This window comes from Hypanus sabinus, chromosome 13 (genome assembly GCF_030144855.1).
Source record: "Hypanus sabinus isolate sHypSab1 chromosome 13, sHypSab1.hap1, whole genome shotgun sequence".
Lineage (NCBI taxonomy): Eukaryota > Metazoa > Chordata > Chondrichthyes > Myliobatiformes > Dasyatidae > Hypanus > Hypanus sabinus.
In genome coordinates, this window is record NC_082718.1 from 18,256,867 (window position 1) to 18,279,659 (window position 22,793).

The 22,793-nt window shown below is 39.5% G+C and overlaps 1 protein-coding gene across 14 annotated transcripts in view; it reads right to left on the minus strand.

The window, feature by feature from the left end:
- Window positions 1-22,793, minus strand: part of magi2a (membrane associated guanylate kinase, WW and PDZ domain containing 2a) — a 552,919-nt gene that overhangs the window by 33,421 nt on the left and 496,705 nt on the right. For all 14 annotated transcript variants that reach the window (XM_059987234.1, XM_059987231.1, XM_059987235.1 and 11 more), the window contains 4 exons: window positions 18,037-18,225; window positions 17,763-17,913; window positions 10,454-10,652; window positions 6,763-6,906 (listed from right to left, as the gene is read on the minus strand). In XM_059987234.1, coding sequence (XP_059843217.1) covers window positions 6,763-6,906; window positions 10,454-10,652; window positions 17,763-17,913; window positions 18,037-18,225 — 683 coding nt within the window. The remainder of the gene's footprint in view (window positions 1-6,762; window positions 6,907-10,453; window positions 10,653-17,762; window positions 17,914-18,036; window positions 18,226-22,793) is intronic.

A 22,793-nucleotide genomic window follows, 5' to 3' on the forward strand; every position in this document is an offset into this window, starting at 1 on the left:
ACCCTGGAGAGAGCATTGTGCCCCCACAAGTCGGTGGGAGTTTGGAGGACCGATTCATGGGAATTGGCCAGAGGCTCACAGGGTGTAAAGGTACGACCGGTGGGGACCTGTTGTGTGTCCACCCTTGGCTGGGTGACGGGTTCACCATGGAAGGATGGTCGCTTCTGGAACGGAGGGGTCACAGTCGGTGACCACAACGGAACAACGGTCGCATCTGGAATGGAGGGGTCACAGTCGGTGACCACAGAAGGACAACGGTCGCATCTGGAACGGAGGGGTCACAGTCGGTGACCACAACAGGACAAGAAGACAACGGAAGGTTTGCCTGAAACTTCAGCTGTATCTCTCACTCTCTCTCCAACAGTACCACAACAACTACCTCGAACTACACTAAACTGAACTGAACTCTGCTTCACTTGAAGACTGATCATTTACCCCTAGACCTCGATAGAGCTTGGCTGATTCCTATTCCCATATTTCTGTGTATATGTGTATATTATCATTACTAACCTGTTACATTTATATCCTTGCATTTAGTGTACTGTATTACTTAATTTACTAATAAACGTTATTAGTTTCTAGTAATTACAGACTCCAACGAGTGTTCAATTTCTGTTGGTTTGACAACCCAGTTACGGGGTATGTAGCACTCTCAATTCAGAGCAGTGTGATTAAATCTTAACTACCCTCTAACAGGTCACATGCCATTGAGTTCACAGCCAATAAATACAGCTCTGGCCAGCAACACAGCCCATGAACGTATGTAATTGATCAAAATGGTCAAAGAGATCATTTGTACCTGCAATTATCTTGTGATAACATACAGGACTATTATAATAGAGTAACTACTATTATTGTTTCTTTCTGGCCATTGAGCTGCAGCTAGCAAGCAAAACAGGGTTCACTTCAGATTTAGATTATTGTCATTTAGAAGCCACAAATGCAATGCAGTTAAAAAATGAGACAACGTTCCTCCAGAATGATATCACAAAAACACATGACAAAACAGACTACACCAGAAAATCCACATAACGTTTGGCAATCCCCAATCCAGAGTCCGGAGAGGCTGCTGCGTATTAATATCGCGCTACCATCTTAGCGCATTCCCCGGAAAGGAGCTCCAATCCCACCAGACAAAACAAGGCCAAAAACTAAAGCTACAAGACCTGCACAAAACCACATAGTTATAACATATAGTTACAACAGTGCGAACAATAGTATAATTGATAAAAAACAGACCATGGGCACAGTAAAAATAGTCCAAAGATGTTAAAAGACTGCAAGTTCAAAAGAAACCACCACACAGTTTCCACAAGTCCCCAGGGTCCCGACAGACTCGCCATCCCACACCGGCGGCAGAAGGGAATACCCCCGCTATGGACTTCCACGGTGCCACCCGACTCAGCCTCGCAGACGCAACACACAATGAAAGCTCCGTCGAACCCAGCCTCGCAGACACAGCACACAGTGAAAATGCTCCAACCGCAGTGGACTATGAGTCCGTCGAATCTCCAAGCCTCCGACCATCCCCTCTGGCACAGCTTCTCCGAGCACCATCCTCTGCCGAGTGTATTAAGACACCCTCACCAATGGCCACCGGCAACGCGACCCCAAGGACTGGAGGCCTGCTCTTCTCAGCAGAGACCCAGACCTCACAGCAGCAGCAGCAACAAAGAGGGCCTTCCTGGAGATTTCCAGATGTTCCTTCGTGCTTCCACGTCTGTTTTTCATCAGATTAGGATTGCGCACGGCACCCCACTTAACAAATAATGTATCAGCTCCGGAGTGGCCGCTGCAAGCTGCGTCGCGCCGCCAGCTTGGCTCTCTTATTCATCAATAAAGAGTAATATTTTCCAGTAAAGTATTTGAAATATGCTAGACTGTAGAATGGATCCAGCTGAGTTCAAAGCCTGACTGTATGAATGAAAAATTTGTTTGTTTAAACAAGTTATTCAACATGCCACGGCTCATCTTTACGTTGAGGAAAATTGAGGGGAGATACTACTTCAGAGATTTTCATGGCACAGAGGGACCTATTTAAATCTCTAACGAGACAAACTATTACAACAGTGCAGTTTCAAGTGCTGGGTTCCATTTAACTGGGCCATCAGTTAATCAGGGCAGCTGCTTATTTGGAGAATTCTTTAAAGAACAAAAACTAATATCTGCTATTCCTTTCATTTATTTGGGCCAGGGTACTGCTGCCAAACAGTTGCATACTAGCGTCAATCATGCAGACTTATATGGCCTTTAGACATTATATCATGCTTAAACAGTTTTTAAAACACATCAGTTCAGTGTGTTTGCGTTCAAAAACAAAGATTTTTTTTATCACTGATGGTTAGTGATAAATAAGCAGTAAGACAATTCAAAACTGTTTTGCTCACTGCTGTTTCAAGCATTAAGGCTTGAGACACAAGAAAATCCCAGGAATGAAAATGAAGCTACTCCACTACTTCAACAAGTTTGGAACTACGAAGAATTAAGGTATTGTGGTGAACATTTGGTCCATGATAACCGATGAGTAAACTTGTTAAACTCAACAACCATTTTTATTGGCCTGTAATGTGCTGTAGATTTCTATTATTCTATGAGACAGAAAAACAGACCGGGCACTATGACCTGGGGAGAGAACCCACTCAGTCACATACCAACGGGGGAGTTGATTATTCCACACCTTGTTACAGTTTGTTGGGCAGTTGCTTAATCGGGCCAAAATGGACTGATCCTGGCATGTTCCAATTAACCAGAATCCACCATATGTGCTCAAATAAAGAATACAATTTAAAATATTGTATCGAGTAAAAGAAAAAGTTGATGTCTAAATATATCCCTCATACTGACTAATCCACCTACATTGTATGTTTCTACATTAAAAAATCTCTTCATGAAAACTGAATATGTAGAAATAAGATCGTTATGGTTGAGTTAGTAAAAGTAACCTGAAAACTATTTTTCATTTGCCCTTCTCATGTATCTCACTTTAATTCAATACAATTTCATGACTTTCCCAATACCTAAAGGTACATACTTAGAAAGCAGATTGTGGAATGCTAGTTTTTAATAGGCTATTTCAGATAAAAAATAAACATAACTGAAAATCAGGGATCATTACAGCTTTAACAATGTTCAATACTGAACTTGTTTGGTCGTGGAATTGTCGATGTTGAAGGCAGAAATAGGAACTTGGCCTTGGTTCATTTTGGGGTCAGATGCGACATTGAGACATTGAGAATGTGAAAATTCTGGTTCAGACAGATGTTGGTGACCAGGGTATGCAATTTGTGATGGACACCAATGGCTCTGCTTTTCTTAAAGCTTCAATCTGTGCCTGACAATTTAAAGGCAGAGGAGAAGCTGAGAGTGGAGGTAAGGTAAAGGTGAGTGCTGTCACCAGGTTTGAATGATAGTTTTAAGCAATCATTCTCTAATACAATTTTATCATCCTTTGCTACTTTACTGAAATAAAAAGAAATTCATCTTTTTGCACTTCAGGTTACACACAATGAATCTGGTTTCATTTTCTGTGGCAGTGAGATGACATGCCGCTTAATATTCAGACAAAAGTAATTAGTACAAAGCAAAATACAGCAGAGGAAAAGTATGGGTAAGATTGGAAGAGTACAGAGGAAATGAATGAGGAGGTTGGCAGGACTTGAAGACATCAGTTATATGGAAAGGGTGAAAAGATTACAACTTTATTTTCTGGAGGGTAGAAGAATGAGGGGGAGATTTGATGGAGTTATACATAATTTAGGGGAAAAGGCAAGGTAAATGCAGACTATTTCTGCCGAGGTTGAATGAGACTAGAACTAGAGGTCATTTAATTTAAGAGTGAAAGGTGAAATATTTAAGGGGAACTTTACTCAGAGGCTAATGTGAGTGTGGAATCAGGTGCCAATGGACGTGTTTTATGAGGGTTTGATTGCAACATTTAGGAGGAGTCTGGATAAGTACATGAATGGGAGGGGTATGGAGGGCTACAGTCCAAGTGCAGGTTGATGGGATTAGGCAGGGTAACAGTTTGGCATGGGCTAGATGGGCCAAAGACACTATTTAGCTTCTATGGTGTTCAATGATTCTGAGTCTAAATAACTCAAACACTGCTTTTATATGTGCTTGTACCTCCTCCCTCAGCAGTGCATTCCAGCCACACCACTGTGAGTGTACACAAAAAAAACCTGTAGCAAAAACAATCCATGTTTGCCCAATTATTCACTATATACTTCAAAGTCTTCTACAGAAACCTTCGAGGAAATTACAACATAACTATTCTTGTTCAACTTTGAATTTAAAATATTACTAATGCAAAGAACAAACCATAAAATTAGATCCAATTTTAGATTAAATTAGGGATACTATTTATTATAACCATTGTTCTGAGAATATAGCTATACAATAACTAAAAGACAGAAATTTGACTTTTTCACGTGGAATGACATAACAATAATCCTTTTCAATTAGTTTTGTCTAAATATTGAGGTATTTTAGCTCACTACTGTACAAATTATTCAGAGTATGTAATCTGCAATGCTTATCTCTGTGAATTAACAAGAAAATCATATTAGAGAATTGGCGTTGAAAATAGTATCGTTTCAACTTCCCCTCTGGTGATCCTGATTGAAGTATGATCATCAGGCCCCAGAGGGAAACTTTTAGTTTTCAAAGGACACAATTTAAGTTATGAAGTGATGGCTTCAAGTGCTTACAATGGTGGATAGAATTCTGACTTTTGGCTGTAGTGCATTTACCTCGATATCAAATTGTCTGAAACCTAGCCTTATGAATTGGCACTGGGGCATAATGGCATAAGGAAGAACTATTTATATTCATATCAGCTTTTATCAGGTTTCAAATTTTGCACATGTCAAGTTTTGAATAAAAGCCGGCTTGAATATTGGATCCTGTCAAGTTATTTGTTTAGCAGAGTGGCTGGCACCTTATCAGAATCAATGAGTCTCAAAATAGCAACTGCAAGTTTGTCATTTTTAGCAATGTTCGTAAGTTTCAACAAGATACGTCCTGTCTAGTTTCACTCTTGTGCTGATCAAATGGTTGGAAGCCCAAATTGTTGCATTATGCCATAATAACTCTTAATATTTGGGCTATCATTTTAATTTTGGACTAAGATGCATTTTGATCACATGAATTCTGCTTAAAGTGGCATTTTGTAATATTTCCTGTTACAAATTTGCATAACCATGACATTAATTATAAAACAGACCATGTATTACTATTGTGGTTCCTATCTAGTTCTACACAACTACATGCACCAAAGTATTAGTTATACAATTCCAATAAAAATCCCAATTGGATGGATGGCTGAAACTTTATCTGAAATTTTCATAAACTAACCCTGATGGGTAAATTGATAAATGCAACAGGAGTAATATAAAACCATTGAAATCATTAAAACTTCCAGGATGGATACAGGATCTTAATCATAGTAACAGAAATGGTTGTAATACTTTCCTCAGCATGCAGAAGGAAGTGAAGATATTGCATTACCTCTTAAGGACTTTCATATACTGTCAGATTTGACAGCACACATACTGCTGCACCAATTGCTCAAATTGCTCAAATTATTAGCTCTTGCATTGAAATTGTGAGAATTGTGAGAAATTCTGTGCTTTGTATTTACACCCTTCAGCCATATAACAGTCTTACTGGTATTGATATCCAAAAACGTCTTCTTGCAATGGCAATTTTGTGGTTGATTTTCTATTTTCTGCAAACTTAACATAGTGCAGCCAATAATAAGGAGTTATACAGCCATGGGGCAAAGAAGCAGGTTCTTTGATCCACTGAGCTCACACTGACCAGAAGGTGCCCAATCATATTAATCCTATTTATCTGCACTTGGTTCATAGCCTTCTATGCATTGGCAATTCAAGGACTTGTCTAGGCACATCTTAAAATATCTGCATTCACCACCCTCACAGCCAGCACATTTCAGATTACAACTGCACAATCCCAATTACAACTGCCCACTGGGCGACAAAGTTCTTCTTCAGATCCCCTTTAAACCTGAATTGATGCTGATTGATGGCAGAGTACAAAGTTATGGCAGGATCCTGAGCAGTATGGAGGAATTGAGGGCTCTTCAGGTCCCTTCAAGTTTCAGAGTTCTAGTACAAGTTAATAGGGTGGTTAAGAAGGCCTATAGTGAATGGGTTTTTATAAATTGGGGGGGGGGGATTAAGTTCAAGAGCCACGGGATAATGTTACAGCTCTTTAAGACTCTGGTTAGACCACACCTGAAGTACTGTGTTCAGTTCTGGTCACTTCATTATAGGAAGGATGTGGAAGCTTTAGACAGGGTGCACAGGAGATCCACCAGGTTGCTACCTGGATCAGAGAACCTGTCTTATGAGGAAAGGTTAAGCTAGCTATGACTTTTCTCTTTGGAGCGAATGAGGATGTCAGGAGACTTGATAGAGGTGTATAAGATAAGAGACGTAGACAGAGTGAACAGCCTGTGCCTTTTCCCCAGGACAACAATGACCAATACCAGAAGACGTTTTTCTGAGGTTTAGGGGTAAAACAGAGAATGGTGGGTGCCTGGAGTGCACTGCTGGGGGTGGTGGCAGAGGTGATAAAATAACACCATTTAGCAGACTCTTAGTTAGGCACATGGATGATAGAAAATGTACTGTTCTGTGTTCTAAACGTATGCCCTCTGTATAATCACTCTGGTTTTAAATATCTTAATTACTGTGTCTGACTGTGATACATTTAACCAGAAGTAAATTGTTGTCTTACCTTCATTCTTCCATTTCTGATAGCCGGTCCATCCTCTGCCAACCGTAATACATAGAGATCCATTTTATACTCTCGGCCGCCACGAATACTAAATCCAAATCCCTTGGCACCTTTCTCCAGATCAACCGTAAAGTAATCAAAATCCTACGTGAAAATGTAAAGGAGAACAAAAGATATACCAACTACATCAAATGTTTAGAGATTTTAGTATCCTAACATAGTAAATCCAATCAGATTGGATAGAAACACTGAAAATTCCTGATATTTTGAAACACCAGCAACTCAGGAATATTGCCTAGATGAACTGTAGAACAAATTATTAGTAATGGCAGAATTCCATTGTGAAAATCTTCTTAAATCAGTATTTTTAAAATGCTGGTGAACTTTTAACTTCAATTCATATGGTCAATATCTAGCCATTCCTATGTACATTAATATGAAGTACTACTTGATGTGGGATTTAAGAACTGCATGGCATTATTAATAATTGTGTTTCTTTTCCAAGCAGAGAAATATCCAGCAGTCTGCCCTCATTATGTTACATAATGACAATGCACATTCTGATTAAACGACCATCATTAAAATTAATATTTCCCTAATATAGTTTTGATTTAATAATATAACATTAAATCAAAGTATCGACTTTTCTACTACATTGTAGAGCATTTGATTATAACTTGTGGTAGTTTATATAGAAATGAAAACAGCTCTTGAGATTCAGTATTATAAAGGTGTGGAAATTTTCTTGGGAAGCAAGCAACTTCTGTTGAAAATTTTATCCCACATTATAGGGTAAATACTAAATATTCACAGAGACTGATTTTGTGGTCAGTGCAAACTGATTGCCAGCGATGATTGACATCTTCACTGTTTGTGATCCCGAGGGAAAATTTGTAGGAGGCGCTCTCCACAGGGTTCTCCAAAGCAGCATGCCACCAGGTGGACAATGTGAAGCAGCCCACAAAATGAGTAAATAATTTTATGATAATTCAGCTTGGTTACCATGGCGACTTGATCAGATCCAACTTAGATATACCTTAAATCTTTTCCTTTTCGGCATCCAAAAGGAAAGGAACTGTTGAAGTCTCAGGTCAATGTCCCGTATTAGGACCCCAGAGATGTTGTCAACATCTTCAAGCCATTTTGTTCGGCCTATGTTTTGTCTTGACTTTCTAAACTGTTAACCTATTCTACTAAAGGTTTACCAGTTGGAGGGAAAGTAAGTATACCGATCCTCTGAGCTATTCTCACACAATCACTTCACCAATGTTACAGGGTGTCCTATTAGCTCAGGAAATTATCTTTAATTTAAAGGCAAGTATAATTTTGTAAGCAGAGCAGTGCTTCCTACAAAATGAGCTGACTTTTTGTACAATTTCCCTAATTCTATTAATTCATTAGTTAATGGTTGTTTTCAGAAATTATGGCATTAGTTTCCCTAGTGTCAGCTCAAACATACTTAAGTGAAAACATAAAAGGTTTATAAATTACAAAAACTGCAGAATTGAAATTAAGTAAGGATTGTTGCAGGTAAAAAGGAATGGTAGAATCTGAAATCAGTTAAGATGGGACAATTTTTTATCTGTAGATTTGTATAATAACTATAAAATAGATACAGCAAGCTATTCCACCATTTTTGTTTCAAAACCTTATAAACGGACGGCACAGTCATGTCGTGGTTAGCACAATGCCTTACAGTACCAGTGACCTGAGTTCAATTCCCACTGCTGTCTGTTAAGAGTTTGTATGTTTTCCCCATGACTGCACAGACCAAATTCATTTAATTGGTCATTGTAAATTGTCTCGTGATTAGGCTATGGTTAAATTGGGGGTTGCCAGATGACGTAGCTCCAGGGCTGGAAGCACCTATTCTGCGTGGTCTCTCAATAAATAAAACAAAATATAATGAATAAACTTGCTGCCTTTTAAGTTTTATATTTAATTGAGTACATATTATCCATATTTGTTAGCCTTTAAGAAAACACAAGGGTTATCGTTTTAACTTCAGACAGTAATGCAAAATGAATGCCAAGGCAATAACTACCTATCTAAAACTTGACCTAATTAAGTTTTCAAGTCTATTGAAACAAATATTGGCACTCAATAATATTTCAATGATTTTATGCTGTTGCCAGAACTTTGGGGATAATAAAATCCTGCCGTCTAGCATTTGATTTTATAAACAAAATACGTACCTGCTCAATGCTTGCAGTGAACATAGCAATTATTGCATTTTATTGCTATTGGTTTGTAAATGTTCATTTTTACTCTCTTGTCCTTTTCCTCTAATTGTCCATTGCAAAATCAAAGATTCCACATGATTTGTAAATAAAATTATCAACGTCCTGCATATTTAAGGCATTAGAACATAGAATAGTACAGCACAGTACAGGCCCTTCGGCCCACAATGTTGTGCTGACCCTTAAACCCTGCCTCCCATACAACCTCCCACCTTAAATTCCTCCATATACCTGTCTAGTAGTCTCTTGAATTTCACTGGCATATGTTGTGAAATTTTTCTGGGTATTACACTACTATTAAAGTAGTGCTGTTCAGTTTATATTCATTCTACCAATATTCACTACTTAAAGTTACAGTTCATCTTCTATAGAACCATGTCAGCTTTCTTTGTTAAAGTCAAATATGATTTATAAGTGCAGCATTTTCCCTATAAATTGAGTTGATATTGCACACAAAAATAATTTTCTCAAATTCTATGAGCATTTTAGCCAATGTTGTGTAATGCCTTGTTCATATTTTTACTGTTATGCTGTATGTATTTCATTTTGGCAGTTCTGTAAGAGCAGCTTGTTTGGGTTACTGTTGAAGATAAAGAATGATGTGGAATGTGTGCCATCCAATTAACGGGAGGTTTTCTTTGTGAGGGTCAATAAGGTTGGGCTTGGTCTTTTTTTGTTTGGTGGGAGATGGAGAGAGAAGGTGCTGGGGAGAACCGGTTGTAGCGTATGATCTGGTGGGAGACCCGTTTGTTTGAGATGGATTGTGAGCGGTGTTCGGAAGGCGGTGTGGGCGTTCACGCTTACGGGAGCCCAGCTTGTGAGTGACACAGAAGTTCAAGATGAGCTCCAACTTGTGCATGTTTGACTGTTTAATTAGAATGGGCCCTTTTCTTTTTGTTATTTTTTTACTAATCTATTAGATAAGTTAAAGATTCATAAATATCATTAATTTAATCATATGCAGCGTATTGTCTGTTATTATGTGGCACCAATTTCTAACAGGATAGCAAATGACACAGCAACCACACAAACTGGGGGTTTGGGGTGGGAGAGCACCTCAATCTCACTAGTTTGGCGGGGCCAGAAGTTGTCTTCCCTAGACTTACACAGCAAAGGAAACCAGGGTTTTTCAGTTGCAATTCAAGGTTATTTCACAAAACTATAACATTCTGTTGACACTCTCCTGTTCTTATCTTCTGTCTGCATTGTCAGTTTCTCTCAATATTGAATTATGTGCCTAAATCATCAAAACATGTAATCTAAAATAGCATTATATTAATGTTGTAAAGTCCTGAAAAGATACGGCAGAGATATAGTTCTCACAGATCATCAATCAACTATTATATTGTACTATGGTTTCAATACACGAAAGGTATCCTGAAATATTATTAATGTATTCACTTATGGAAAATTATTATGGTCAGAAAATTGGAATATTTGAACTCTCCCACCTGTGGTTGTCTGTATTCAGACACTGCATACTGTCGGTTGTCAGGAGGCTGCTGCCTGTAGTCTAATAAAGGTGGCTGCCTGTAATCGAGAGATGGCGGTTGTCGATAATCTGCTGCTGGAGGTTGCCTGTAATCTGAAAATGGTGGTTGCCTAATGTCTGGTTTGACATCTTGTCTTGCTTTCACTTCTGACCTGTAACTAGATAAACATACTCAATATTACAATTAACACAAACCATCTCAAGAAACATTTTGTTTCTTAAAAAAAGGTTCAAATAATTAGATTAATATATTTTAGCCAGACAGATTAAAACCTAGTGAACTTCAGAGAATGAGTAATGCAGGCCTATAGCAAGAATTGCAACTGGAATTCCACGACGGTTAATTGGTGCTACGGTAAGTTACTAGATGCAACTCCTAGAAATATACAGTAAAAAGAATAACATATAAAATTGTAAGTTTGATGTAGAATCTTTTCTTACCAAATTTCTTTATGATACTACCATATGATGAGCCTTAATTTTACTCAGCTCATACCTACTCTCATCAACACAATAGACTCTGTAAATGCTGGAAATTTTGAGCATCACACTCAAAATGATGGAGGAACTTAGCAAGTCAGACAGCATCTATACAGGCGAATAAATAGTTGATGTTTTAGGCTGAGACTCTTCATCATTCTATCTGACTTGCTGAGTTCCTCCAGCATTTTGTGAGCTCATTTTTTAAAAAAACTCTGTTCCTGACACTTGAATATTCTACATACATTTCCACTAGATGGCAGCAGCAGCCCTAATCAAAAACAACACCAGCCACTACAAAGGTCATTCACTTTTTAGTCATTTCAAGTGTTGTGATTTTCAGGGATTGATTAAGATTGAGGAAGTCTTCATGACTGCCATTTGTAATAATATCACAAATGTCTTTATACAGTGCTTGCTTACATTTCCAAATGGATTTCAAAGATCAAAAGACAATCTTTAAATAAGTACAGGGTGTTCCATGTATAGTACAGTAAAGGCATCCGTTAGTCTCATGAGACCATGGATTTGCACCTTGGAAGGTTTCCAGGGCGCAGGCCTGGGCAGGGTTGTATGGGAGACCGGCAGTTGCCCAAGCTGCAAGCCTTCCCCTCTCCACGCCACCGATGTTGTCCAAGGGAAGGGCACTAGGACCCAAGCAGCTTAGTACTGGTGTCGTCGCAGAGCAATGTGTGGTTAAGTGCCTTGCTTCAAGGACACGAACCAGTGACCTTCAGATCACTAGACTGATGCCTTATCCACTTTCCCTGTGTAACACTGCAAACTCCACTAATGTGGTTTAAGTGGTTATATATCTCATGCCTGTTGTAACCTCTGCCAATCGGATTAACCCTTGTGTTTCTCTACATATACGTTTTGGAATGAAATGTGATTAATATACTGGTGGAAATTATCTTGGTTTAGCAGATCATTATCTGTTTCCATTTGGGTGAATTAAGAATAATAAAGGTCAATAAACATAGATGGGTGTTACCTTAGGCCAAGGGTCGGCAACGTTTACCACTGAAAGAGCCAATATGGACCCATTTCCCACAGAAAAGAAAACACTGGGAGCCACAAAACCCGTTTGACATTTAAAATGAAATAACACTGCATACAATGGTTTTTTTTTGCCTTTATGCTATGTATAAACAAACTATAATGTGTTGCATTTATGAAATTGATGAACTCCTGCAGAGAAAACGAAATTACATTTCTGCATGCAACAAAAACATTTTGAACTCTGAAAAAAAGACGTTGGGTTGAAGGTTACTCCATAGGTAGCCTACCTTGGATCGAAGAATTAAAAGAAAGTGCACACTGGCGGGTGTCAGGCATTGGCAGTGGTGATGTATATTAATAGTGATAAAAAACACGTTGTAGCGGTGTAGCGCTACACGCAGCGCTATAATAAAGACACTGCAGTCAAAGGTAACTTTATTTGAACTAAACAGCCTTGATTTAAAGCCTCCCTCAACCCGTCCCCGTGGGCGCGGATGCTCCAAAAGACACGTACTCACAAACCCCCATAGGCTATCTCCCTTAGCCGGAACGGTGGCTAATTGTGAGCCTGTTCGGATGTGCCAGGAAATGGGGTCTCCACAACGCTTTTAGATTGTACAAGATCACCATAATCTTCAAATTTTGAATTACATTTCAAAAACTAACAAACTACGGGGAGCCGCAGCACAGAGATCAAAGAGTCGCATGCGGCTCCGGAGCCGCGGGTTGCCGACCCTTGCCTTAGGCCAATAAAAAGTAGTTGTAATGTTGGGCATGTCAGGCGAAATGTAATCTACAGAGACCAGGTAGGCCAAATAATCAGTTAATGACATTATGTTGGTGAAGAACCATAAAGAGGATAGGGCATTTTAGAATGAGTACTATACAGTGAGGAAAAGTTAATGGTTTTGTTGTAAATTAACCTTTAGAAAAGAGTAATCATTAAAGGTAATAAGATTTTTGAGTTTTAAAATTATGTAAGCCAATTATAAACAAGTTTCAAATCCAAATCCTCCTCTTTAATTCTTAAATCCCCCTATTCATGACATTTACCAGAAGCGTTGTGTACGAAGGGCCCAAAGCATTGTTGAGGATCCTTAACACCCATCTTACAATCTCTTTAACACACTGCTGTTAGAAAGGAATACAGAAGCATCAGGACTAGGAATGCCAGATTGGGTAATAGTTCCTTCCCTCAGGTTGTGAAATTAATGAATACCCCGCCACAACCGAGGTCTCGTCACTAGGACAGAAATCTGTTTACCGTACTGTTTACCAATGCTGCTAACTACATGCGCTTTAAATTATATTTTATTAATTTATTTATGGTAATATTCTGCTTTATGTACTGAGTGAAACGTATGTTTTGTGGGTGCACCGTGGTCTGAAGGAACTTTGCTTTATTTGGTTGTATATATGTACATTCAGATGATAACAAATACTTGGCAGGTTAGCTGCGGCTAACTGGAAAACTACTATATTAGAAAATATTTCAGTGGACAGATAATGGCTAGTATTTAAAAGTGTAAAATTAAGAAAAAAATTCTTTATTCATCATTTATAAAAATTACAGAGAGCAGGGGTTCCAGAACAGATCCTTGTGGAACAGCACTGTTCACTAACCTCCAGGCAGAATATGCTCCATCTACTACTACTCTCTGCCTTCTGTGTGCAAGCCAGTTATGAATCCATGCTGCCAAGTTGCCCTGGATCCCATGCCTCCTAACCTTCTGTGTGGGCCTACTGTAGGAAACCTTGCCTTACTAAAATTCATATTCACCACATGCCTGTGTAACACCCTGCACAAGGTTTCACTGCTAATGTAATAGTCTTTCTGTAGAAGCAGTGTTTGGGTGATGGTTAAAGATAACAGGCACTTTGGAATGTGAGCCGTCTAATGACGGGAGGGTGTTTTCGTGCCATGTGCCTGACACTGGGGTGATCTGGGTCTTTGGTTCGGTGAGAGATGAAGAGAGGAGAGGTCATAGGAGTGGACTTGGAGTGGGGCCGGGAGTCGACGAAGCCCGGGGAAATCGATGGAGGATTGGCAAAGGGGAAACCGTGAGCTCCAACTTGTGCATGTTAACTGTTTCATTAAAATGGGCCCTTCTCTTATTTTTGCTTTTCCTTTACTAACTCTTCAGTCAAATTAAGAACTATAAAGCTAAATCGTTTAATTGTATATGGTGTACTGTCTGTTATTTTGTGGTACTGATTTGTAACGGTAATAAATCACTCAGCATCCACACAAACAGGGGGTTTTGAGTGAGCTTACACCTCAATCTCACACATTTGGCGGGGCCAGAGATAGTCTTCCCTAGACTTACGCAGCCAACAGAACCTGCTTTGTCAATTACTCAAATATTTCAATCAGGCTTGTGAGGCGCAACCTGCCCTTCACAAAGCCATGCTGACTATTTCTAATCAGGTTCTGCTTCTCTAAATGCTTCTAATTCCTGTCTCTAAGTACCCTCTCCAAAAGTTTGCCTACCACTGATATAAGACTCACTGGTCTCTAATTTCCAGAGCTTTCCTTATTACCTTTCTTGAACAAAACAGTAACATTTGCTACTCTCTAATCTTCTGATATTACTCCAATGGCCAGTGAGGACACAAAGATAATCTTCAAAGGTGCAGTAATCTCATCCCTTGCTTCCTGTAGTAACCTGGGGTATATCCGTCCAGTCCCAGGGACTTACCTATCCTAAATTCAAACACATCTTTTTTTCTTAACGTTGATATGTTCCAGCACTTTGGCCTGTTCTTTGCTCTGCTCACATCCATCAAGGTGCCTTTCACTGGTGAATACTGAAGCATTAGTACTTTCCCTACCTCCGACTCCAGGCACATCTTTCCTCTTTTATCCCTGACTGGTCTTACCTTCGCTCCAGTTACCCTTCTGTTCTTCATCTACATGTAGAATGCTTTGAAGTTTTTCTTAATTCCACTCAGTTTCTCATGAGTCCTTCTAGTGCTCTTAAGTCCATCCTCAACTTCCTTCCAGCTAACTTATAACTCAGGAGCTTTGTCTGATCCTTGCTTCATAAACCTTAAGTTTACTTCCTTTTTTCTCTTGACTCATGACAACAACCCTGTTATTTTTTAACCTTCTCAAAAACTACCTCCTGATGTACTCCTCAGTTTCTCTGTTGCTTGGTGGGGGGGGGGGGGGGGTGAAGATCTATAGGATACTCCCAGTATCCTTTCCTATTTCTGACTTCCACCCACAATGACTCAGTAGATGATTCATTCACAGCATCCTCTCTTTCAACAACAGTAATACTATCCTGATTAGCAATGCCACTCCTAGTCCACCTCTTTTACCCCCCGAACTTCCATTTTGAAACATCTAAATCTTGGAACATCCAACAGCGATTTGTAGAACATAAAAAAGGCCCTTTGGCCAAGATGTTGTGTCGACCCTTTAACCTATTCCAAGATCATCTAACCTTTCCTTTCCGCATAGCCCTCCATTTCACTTTCATTCATGTGTCCATCATAAAGACTCTTAAATGTCCCTAATGTATCTGCCTCTACCACCACCCCAGCAGAACATTCTTTGCACCTACCACATTGTGTAAAAAAAAAGTCACCCCTGACATCCCCCCAACCTTTTTTCCAAACAGCTTAAAGTTATGCCCCTCATATTAACCATTTGTGCCTTGGTACAACGTGTCTAGGTGTCCACTCTTTCTATGCCTCTTTATTATCTTGTACACCTCTACCAAATCAACTCTCATCCTTCTTGACTCCAATGAGAAGAGCCTCAGTTTGCTCAGCTTTTCCTCATTAGACACGTTCACTAATCCAGGCAGCATTCTAATTAATCTTCTCTGCAACCTCTTCAAAGCTTCCATATACTGTACTTCTTATCAAAACTGAATATAATATTCCAAGTGTGGCCTAACCAGAGATTTACAGAGCTGCAACATTACCTCGTGATTCTTGAACTCACTCCCGAGTAACAGAGGCCAACACACCTTCTTAACTACCCTATCAACTTGCACTGAAACTTTGAAAGATCACTGGACATGAAGCCAAGATCCTTTTGTTCCTCCACACTGCCAAGAACCCTATACTCTGCCTTAAAGTTCGTGCTTCTAAAGTGTATCACTTCACACTTTACTGGACTGAACTCTATCTGCCGCTTCTCAGCCCAGCCCTGCACCCTGTCAATATCCTGTTGTTATCAACCACAACCTTCTACACTGTCCACAACACCATCGAGCTTCTTGTCATCTGCAAACTTACAAACCCACCCTTCCACAGAGAGATGCTCTGGTTGTCTTCTTCCAAATTTTATGGATTCTGGAACAATTACTGCAAATTTGAGGTTTGCATACATGGTGGTATAACTCAGGAATAAGAAAGAAAACAGGAAACTACTGCCCTATTAGCCTAATATCCAGATCATGGAAATTGCTGGGGCCTATACACTGGGGGGGGGGGGGGGGGCATAGAATCAAGTGAATGTAATGTCTTACATTTTCAGAATACTTTCTAGAAAGTTCCACCCAGCTAATTGGTCAAGTTTGACACATGCTGAATGTGGGTAATATTGTAGCATGGATTGAGAACTGGTTAATTGGCAAATAGTAAAACAAAGGAATGAACTGATCTTTCTCAGGGTGGCTTCTCTGACTGGTGGAGTTCTCAGGTATCTGTATTTGGGGCCCCAGCAACTCAATATAGCATTAACGTTTTGGCTGAGGAACCATTATTTCCAATTTTACTGATGGTATAACACAATGTAAGATGTGAGATCTTGCAATGCAGGATGGGGGTGGGTGGGCGGCAGATATTAAGAGGCTTCATGAGGAGATAGGCACGTCGAGTGACTACGCAGGAACATGACAGATGGGACATAATATGGGGGGAAAATGAGGTCATCCACTTTTGTATACAGCCACTGAAAGCAGACATGCTTGTGCAGCAAGCAAGCAGGCAAATTGTATGTTGGCCTCTATTACAAATGGATTCAAGTACAGTAGTCAAGATGTATTACTGAAATTGAATATGATCTTGGTGAGACTGCACTCAAAGTACTAATTACAGTTGTTCCCTCATCTAAAAAACACTTGTACCAAAGTGCATGATCCTACACTTCCCCACACTGTATTCCATCTGCCACTTTTGTCCATTTTCCTAATCCGTTCAAGTCCTTCTTCAGACTTCCTACTTCCTCAATGCTGCCTGCACCTCCACCTATCTTTGTATCATCTGCAAACTCAGCCACAAATCCATCAATTCTGGCAACAAGATCAATGTGGCAGGGAAAACTTGGACCAGATGGCTTACTCCTGCTCTTAATCCTTTCTTTCCAATAGCAAGACATTCATTAATTTAGAGTGATGCAACAGCAGTCTGTTAAATATAATTCACTTTTGATTGCTGATTCAGTGTCCAGAGGGCAAGATGAGACAGCTTACTATATTGCTGTATTTACATTTTAGTTCTTAATATTTTGTTCTCCAAATGCCTATAAAAATTTGATCTCTTTTAGAAAAGGTCATTTGTAAGCAAGGAAGTTGAATATTAAAAAGATGAAAGTTCATTCTGTACTGAAAGAGTTAAATGATGTAAGTTTAAGACTCCTTATTATTCTTACAAACCACTGCAGAACGTTAAAAATGTACATGTGCAGTAAATAAAAAAAACATCTTGTTGTCATTAATATTTCAATTCGACAACATGTTGTCTTGAAATATTCTTAGCTGTCACCAGGAGAATGAAAAGAAGATCTCTCTGACATATAATCACTCATTAAGGAGTGACAGTTTCCATACCTGCCGTTATGTCCCTGTGACTGAAGAGGAGGAGGAGGTGGTTGTGCTCCAGGGCTTTGTTGGGCTAAAGGGCTCTGCTGTGCTGTTGGACTTTGCTGTGCCATGGGACTTTGTTTTTCTGAACCTGGCGCAGAAGCAGGACTACTTGTGTCTACAATGGATGCAAACAATCAATAGAAAGCTTTCAGATTGCTGCACATGTTAAATATTTCTCATATTGGCACACTTCACTTCTCAAAATTTACTTTATAAAATTGCTTTGGCAAGACAGTACCTTCTTGAGGGACAATGCGTAGTGTGACACTAAGGCCTGCATCTTTGATTAATTTCACAATTTCTGCATGAGGCATACTAATGATGGATTGTCCATTCACTGCCAGGATGCGATCACCCACTTTGAGTTTTCCACAGCGATCTGCAGGACTACCTTCAATGATACGTCCAATTTTGTGAGGTACTGCCACTATTTAGAATGTTTATTAAAGCATCAGGAGATTGCAGGGAGAAAATGAGAGAGAATAATAGACAAAGATTAGTGCAATGTCAAAAACATACTTCATATACAAACATACAAAACTAGAGAGTAGGAATACTGAATCTATGTTCAAAGAATACTACCACTGTCTTTCATACAGTCACCCCAGAACAATGCAATAGTAACAACTTTTTTTTTACTATCATTGTTAAATCAACCCGTTTTTGTCAGAAGGACATTCACAGGGCATTCTCATAAGAAACATCACAATGAGCTACATGAGGAGATGCTTGAACAATTGAATGAAAGTTTTGCTGAAGTATTATGTTTTAAGGAGCACCCTAAAGATAGAAAGAGAGGTATGGACAAGAAGGTTTAGGAAGGGAATGCCTAAGCTTAGGTTTTGGGTAACTGAAGCCAAGGTCATCAACAGGGTAAAAGAAGTTTGATTTGTTATTAAATGCTTAAGGGTGTTTTTGACATTTATAAACACTCAAAATCACGAAGGACCTGTTCAAAATCAAAATAATGTTAACAAAATAAAAATTAAAAAGACATACAAGTCAAAGGACTTTACACATCCACACATACCCACTTAATAACATTTAGACCGTTCAATTATATCACATAAAACTCTGCCTACATTTCAGTAACTCCAAACATTGGAGGCCCAGGACCATTCCCCATATCATCATGCTCACCAACAAGGAAATATGTTAACTGCTTTAAAATAGCTGACACACAAACACAAGTCATGTGGGCTATGTAAATTAAATAAGAAATAACCAAATAATACTTATCTACGATGCAAAAGAAATAAAGTGCATGGACACCTGAAAAAAGAAATCTAACAAAGCCATTGTGCAATGCAGTTCTGTGATGTATAATTCAACAGCATGCAGTACAGTACATATTAAGTTTCTGTATCTGAATGAAGTAATCAGGGTTAATTGTAGGTATTATTTTATTTCATAAAAGGACAATTAATTTTAGCAAAAGGGAATAAGAAACTAAATCACAATTAACCACTTTATTCCTTATCACAAGGAATAATTCACCAGCCAATCTCCCTGGTCCTGACCTTCATTCTGCTGTTTGGGGTCGGTTGATTGAGATTGTATTTATTCTCTCCTTACAAACTATCTAGTGTGTTTTTTTTTCATTTCCCATGATAATTCATTTTCCATTTCCTGGAGCTGATGCTAACAGATTCCTTCAAGCCCTGCTCTCACACTCTCTTGCTTGGCATTACCTTTCAATTACTGCTCACACATTGCTTCCTTACATTTGTCTGCTCACACTTCCGTTTACACTTCTTGAAACCCATTTATCCATTATCCTCTTTTATTTCCACTTCCCCCTTTCATTAATATCACTTCTTCCGCTGCTATCTATTCACACTCAATGATGAGTGCAATGGTCTCCTTCTGACAGCAAACACCGTGACTTCTGCTAATGTTCTGCTGCCCACAAGCTCAACAAATCTGTTTTACAAAAACTCCTCCATTTCAACATCTTCTTGCAAAATTGCCATGCCCTTTAAATATGTAAGTTTATAGAAATCTTCTACGTCCTCTTCTAAACCCAAAGACTAACATTTAGAATGAGCTTCACCATCAATAATGAGTTACCCTGCATATCAGCCATTTCTCCGCTCCCCCCAGGGATAAATCCTTGCTTCATGGCCTTCTACTTCATTCTAACATGGAACCAATAACTTATGTTCAACAGAGTGCATATGGTCCAACCCCAGAGCAATGATCCTCCTAACTTTTTTACAGATGTGTAGATTAACCATTGCTCAGAGCAGTAAATTTTTGCATGGCCTGAAAACTGCACGGCAATTTAATAAAACATTATATAACAGAAAATCCCAGCTTTATGGTGACAAAGGCTATGTGCACGGGAGCATTTCAGTTAATGCACAGCCACACAGCTGTGCTGCTTAGAGTGAACAGTGCCCCAGAAGCTATTGATGAGACCAAGGAGGACTTCTATTCCAACCTTGAAAAAGATCACTGGTATACATCCCGGGGAAGGGAAATTTTATTCTCCTGGGTGACTGCAGTGCCTGGGTAAGAAAAAATATAACCTTCTGGAAAGGCGTATTTGGCAAGGCTTCTGGGAAGCTAATTGCAATGGGACCTTGCTCCTGACAAGTGCTTGGAGTGCTGTTGTCTAGTATTTAATCAGGGGAACCTGAAAAGACTCTTCCCAGGTAAAACCAAGGCTTTGGTCACAAATAGTATCTGTGCTAAGGTTCTAAGTCTTGGCATTAAGGAATCTTGAACATCCATAAATTGGAATGGTGAGATTTTCCAAGGAACCTTTGAAACACCACGATTATGACATTATAAAGAATGTATACAAATCTAAATATTATAACTGAAGATGAGTCTCCTGCTGGCTGTTACAGGGAAAGTGCTTACGAGGGTCCTCTTCAACTGCCTGGCAAAGAGTTCTTCTCTGACTCGTTGTTAATCTGTTCCAGTGGAGGCAGAGTATACAGGAATATCACTGCACAACAAACCCAAAATGAAATGAAGGGAGAAATTTGACCTTTTTAAAATCCTTTAACTGCTTCATTCAGTTCATCCTTCTCAAAAGTGGTTGTCTATAGAAATTTGTCACCATTTAATGTTTATTTCATTATAACATACAAACGTAGTGGGCCCTCTATACAGCCAAACTCAATACACATTGGTGCCAAAGCTGCATTATTGCTCCAACAGATTTTTCAATCTTTCTCCTTGATTTGCCACAACTTGTCTTTAAAAAGCTTCCACTGGAATTGAGCTAATCTACAGGATTAATGGAAAACTGTTCAACCTGCATCACCCTCTGAGAGTATGGTCCTTAATTCCAGACTCTATTCAAGGGAACAGCTGTCATTGAGCTTGGAATGCACCCCAATGACTAATCTTTCACTGAGGTAATTTGTTAGCTAAAAGCAGATTTCATAAACTCTTGAGCCTCAGAACTGTCATTAGCAGTTGATATTTGTGCTGCAGGAATGTGAAGCTATACTTTGAAATCTATAACTCAAGGACTGAAAGTCATTAAAATGACGTGTTAGATTGTTGTGGGCAGATTGATATTCATTATTTTTGTACAAGGAAGAGCCAATAAATCACAGCACAGTAAAGCATATGCATATTGAGCAACACTTAATAGTTCCCATGGAATTTCAATGAAAATGAAATAAGAGCATAGTTCTACAATGAAATTTTATACAATTATTATTGATGTACAGCATGGAATAGGCCTTTTTGGGCGTTTGAGCCACGATAATCAGTAACCCCCCAACTTAACCCTAGCCTAAGCACAGGACAATTTACAATGACAAATTAACCTACCAACCATTACATCTTTGGACTGTGGGAGGAAACTGGTGCACCTGGAGGAAACCCATGAGGTTATGGGAGAACGTACAAACCCCCTACAGGCAGCTGCAGGAATTGAACCCAGGTCACTGGAACTGTAAAGTGCTGTGCTAACCACTATGCTACTGTGTCGTCCACACTATGTTACCGTGCCACCCACGATTATGACTTGAAATGATTCCAAAATACCATTCTCTTCATTTTATCTATACACCACAGCTCACTGAACAAGTGGCAATTTAATAACCAGCCACCTAGGGACTGCAGAGATAACCTTCCTGAGGCAATGCTTCGCCTGCTAGTCTGTCAGGGTCATCTACTGTATCTGGTCCTCCCAGTGACTGCTTTGTCAGGTGCCTTTGCTTCATCTGCCTCAACAGGCTGGATTTCCCAATGGCCACCCATTTTAACTCTACTTCCTGTTCTGATACGTAGGTCCATGCCCTCCCCTACTGCCACGACGAGGACATACTAACTATGAAGGAGCAATACCTCTCGTTCTGTCTGGGTAGCCTCCAACCTGATGGCACTAACATTGATTTCTCTAACTTCTAGTAATTTCTCCCCATCCCCTTCTCTCTTTCTATTCTCATTCTCTTACTCCTTCTCTTATCCTCACCTGCCCGCCTCCTCCCTCTGGTTCCCCTCCTCCTTCTCTTACTCCCATAGTCCACTCTCCTTTCCCATTAGATTTCTCCTCCTTCAGTTTTTATCTTTTCTACCTATTACCTTCCACCTTCTCACTTCATCTGCCCTCCCCAACCACCCACCCACGTTCCCCTTCACTTGGCTTCACATTTCACCTGCCATCTTGTATTCCTTCCCCTCCCCCACCTTCTTATTTTGGCTTCTTCGCCTTTCCTTTCTGGTTCTGTTGAGGGGTCACAGCCTGAAATGTCAACCTGAAGTGATTAGAAGTCAAACGGAATGTTAACTTTTAACACAAGGGGTATTAAATGTTTAAGTCTTTCTGTAATTATACAGGGTCTTACAATGACCGCACTTGGTGTACTGCCTACAGTTTTGGTCTCCTTACTTAAGAAAGGATGTACATGCCATGGAGGGAGTGTAGCAAAGATCTGCTAGAATGGTTCCAGCATTAGCCATTTTGCTGTAGGAGGGATTGTGTGCACTTGGTCTGTATTCTCCTGCATTTAGGAAAATGAAATCTCA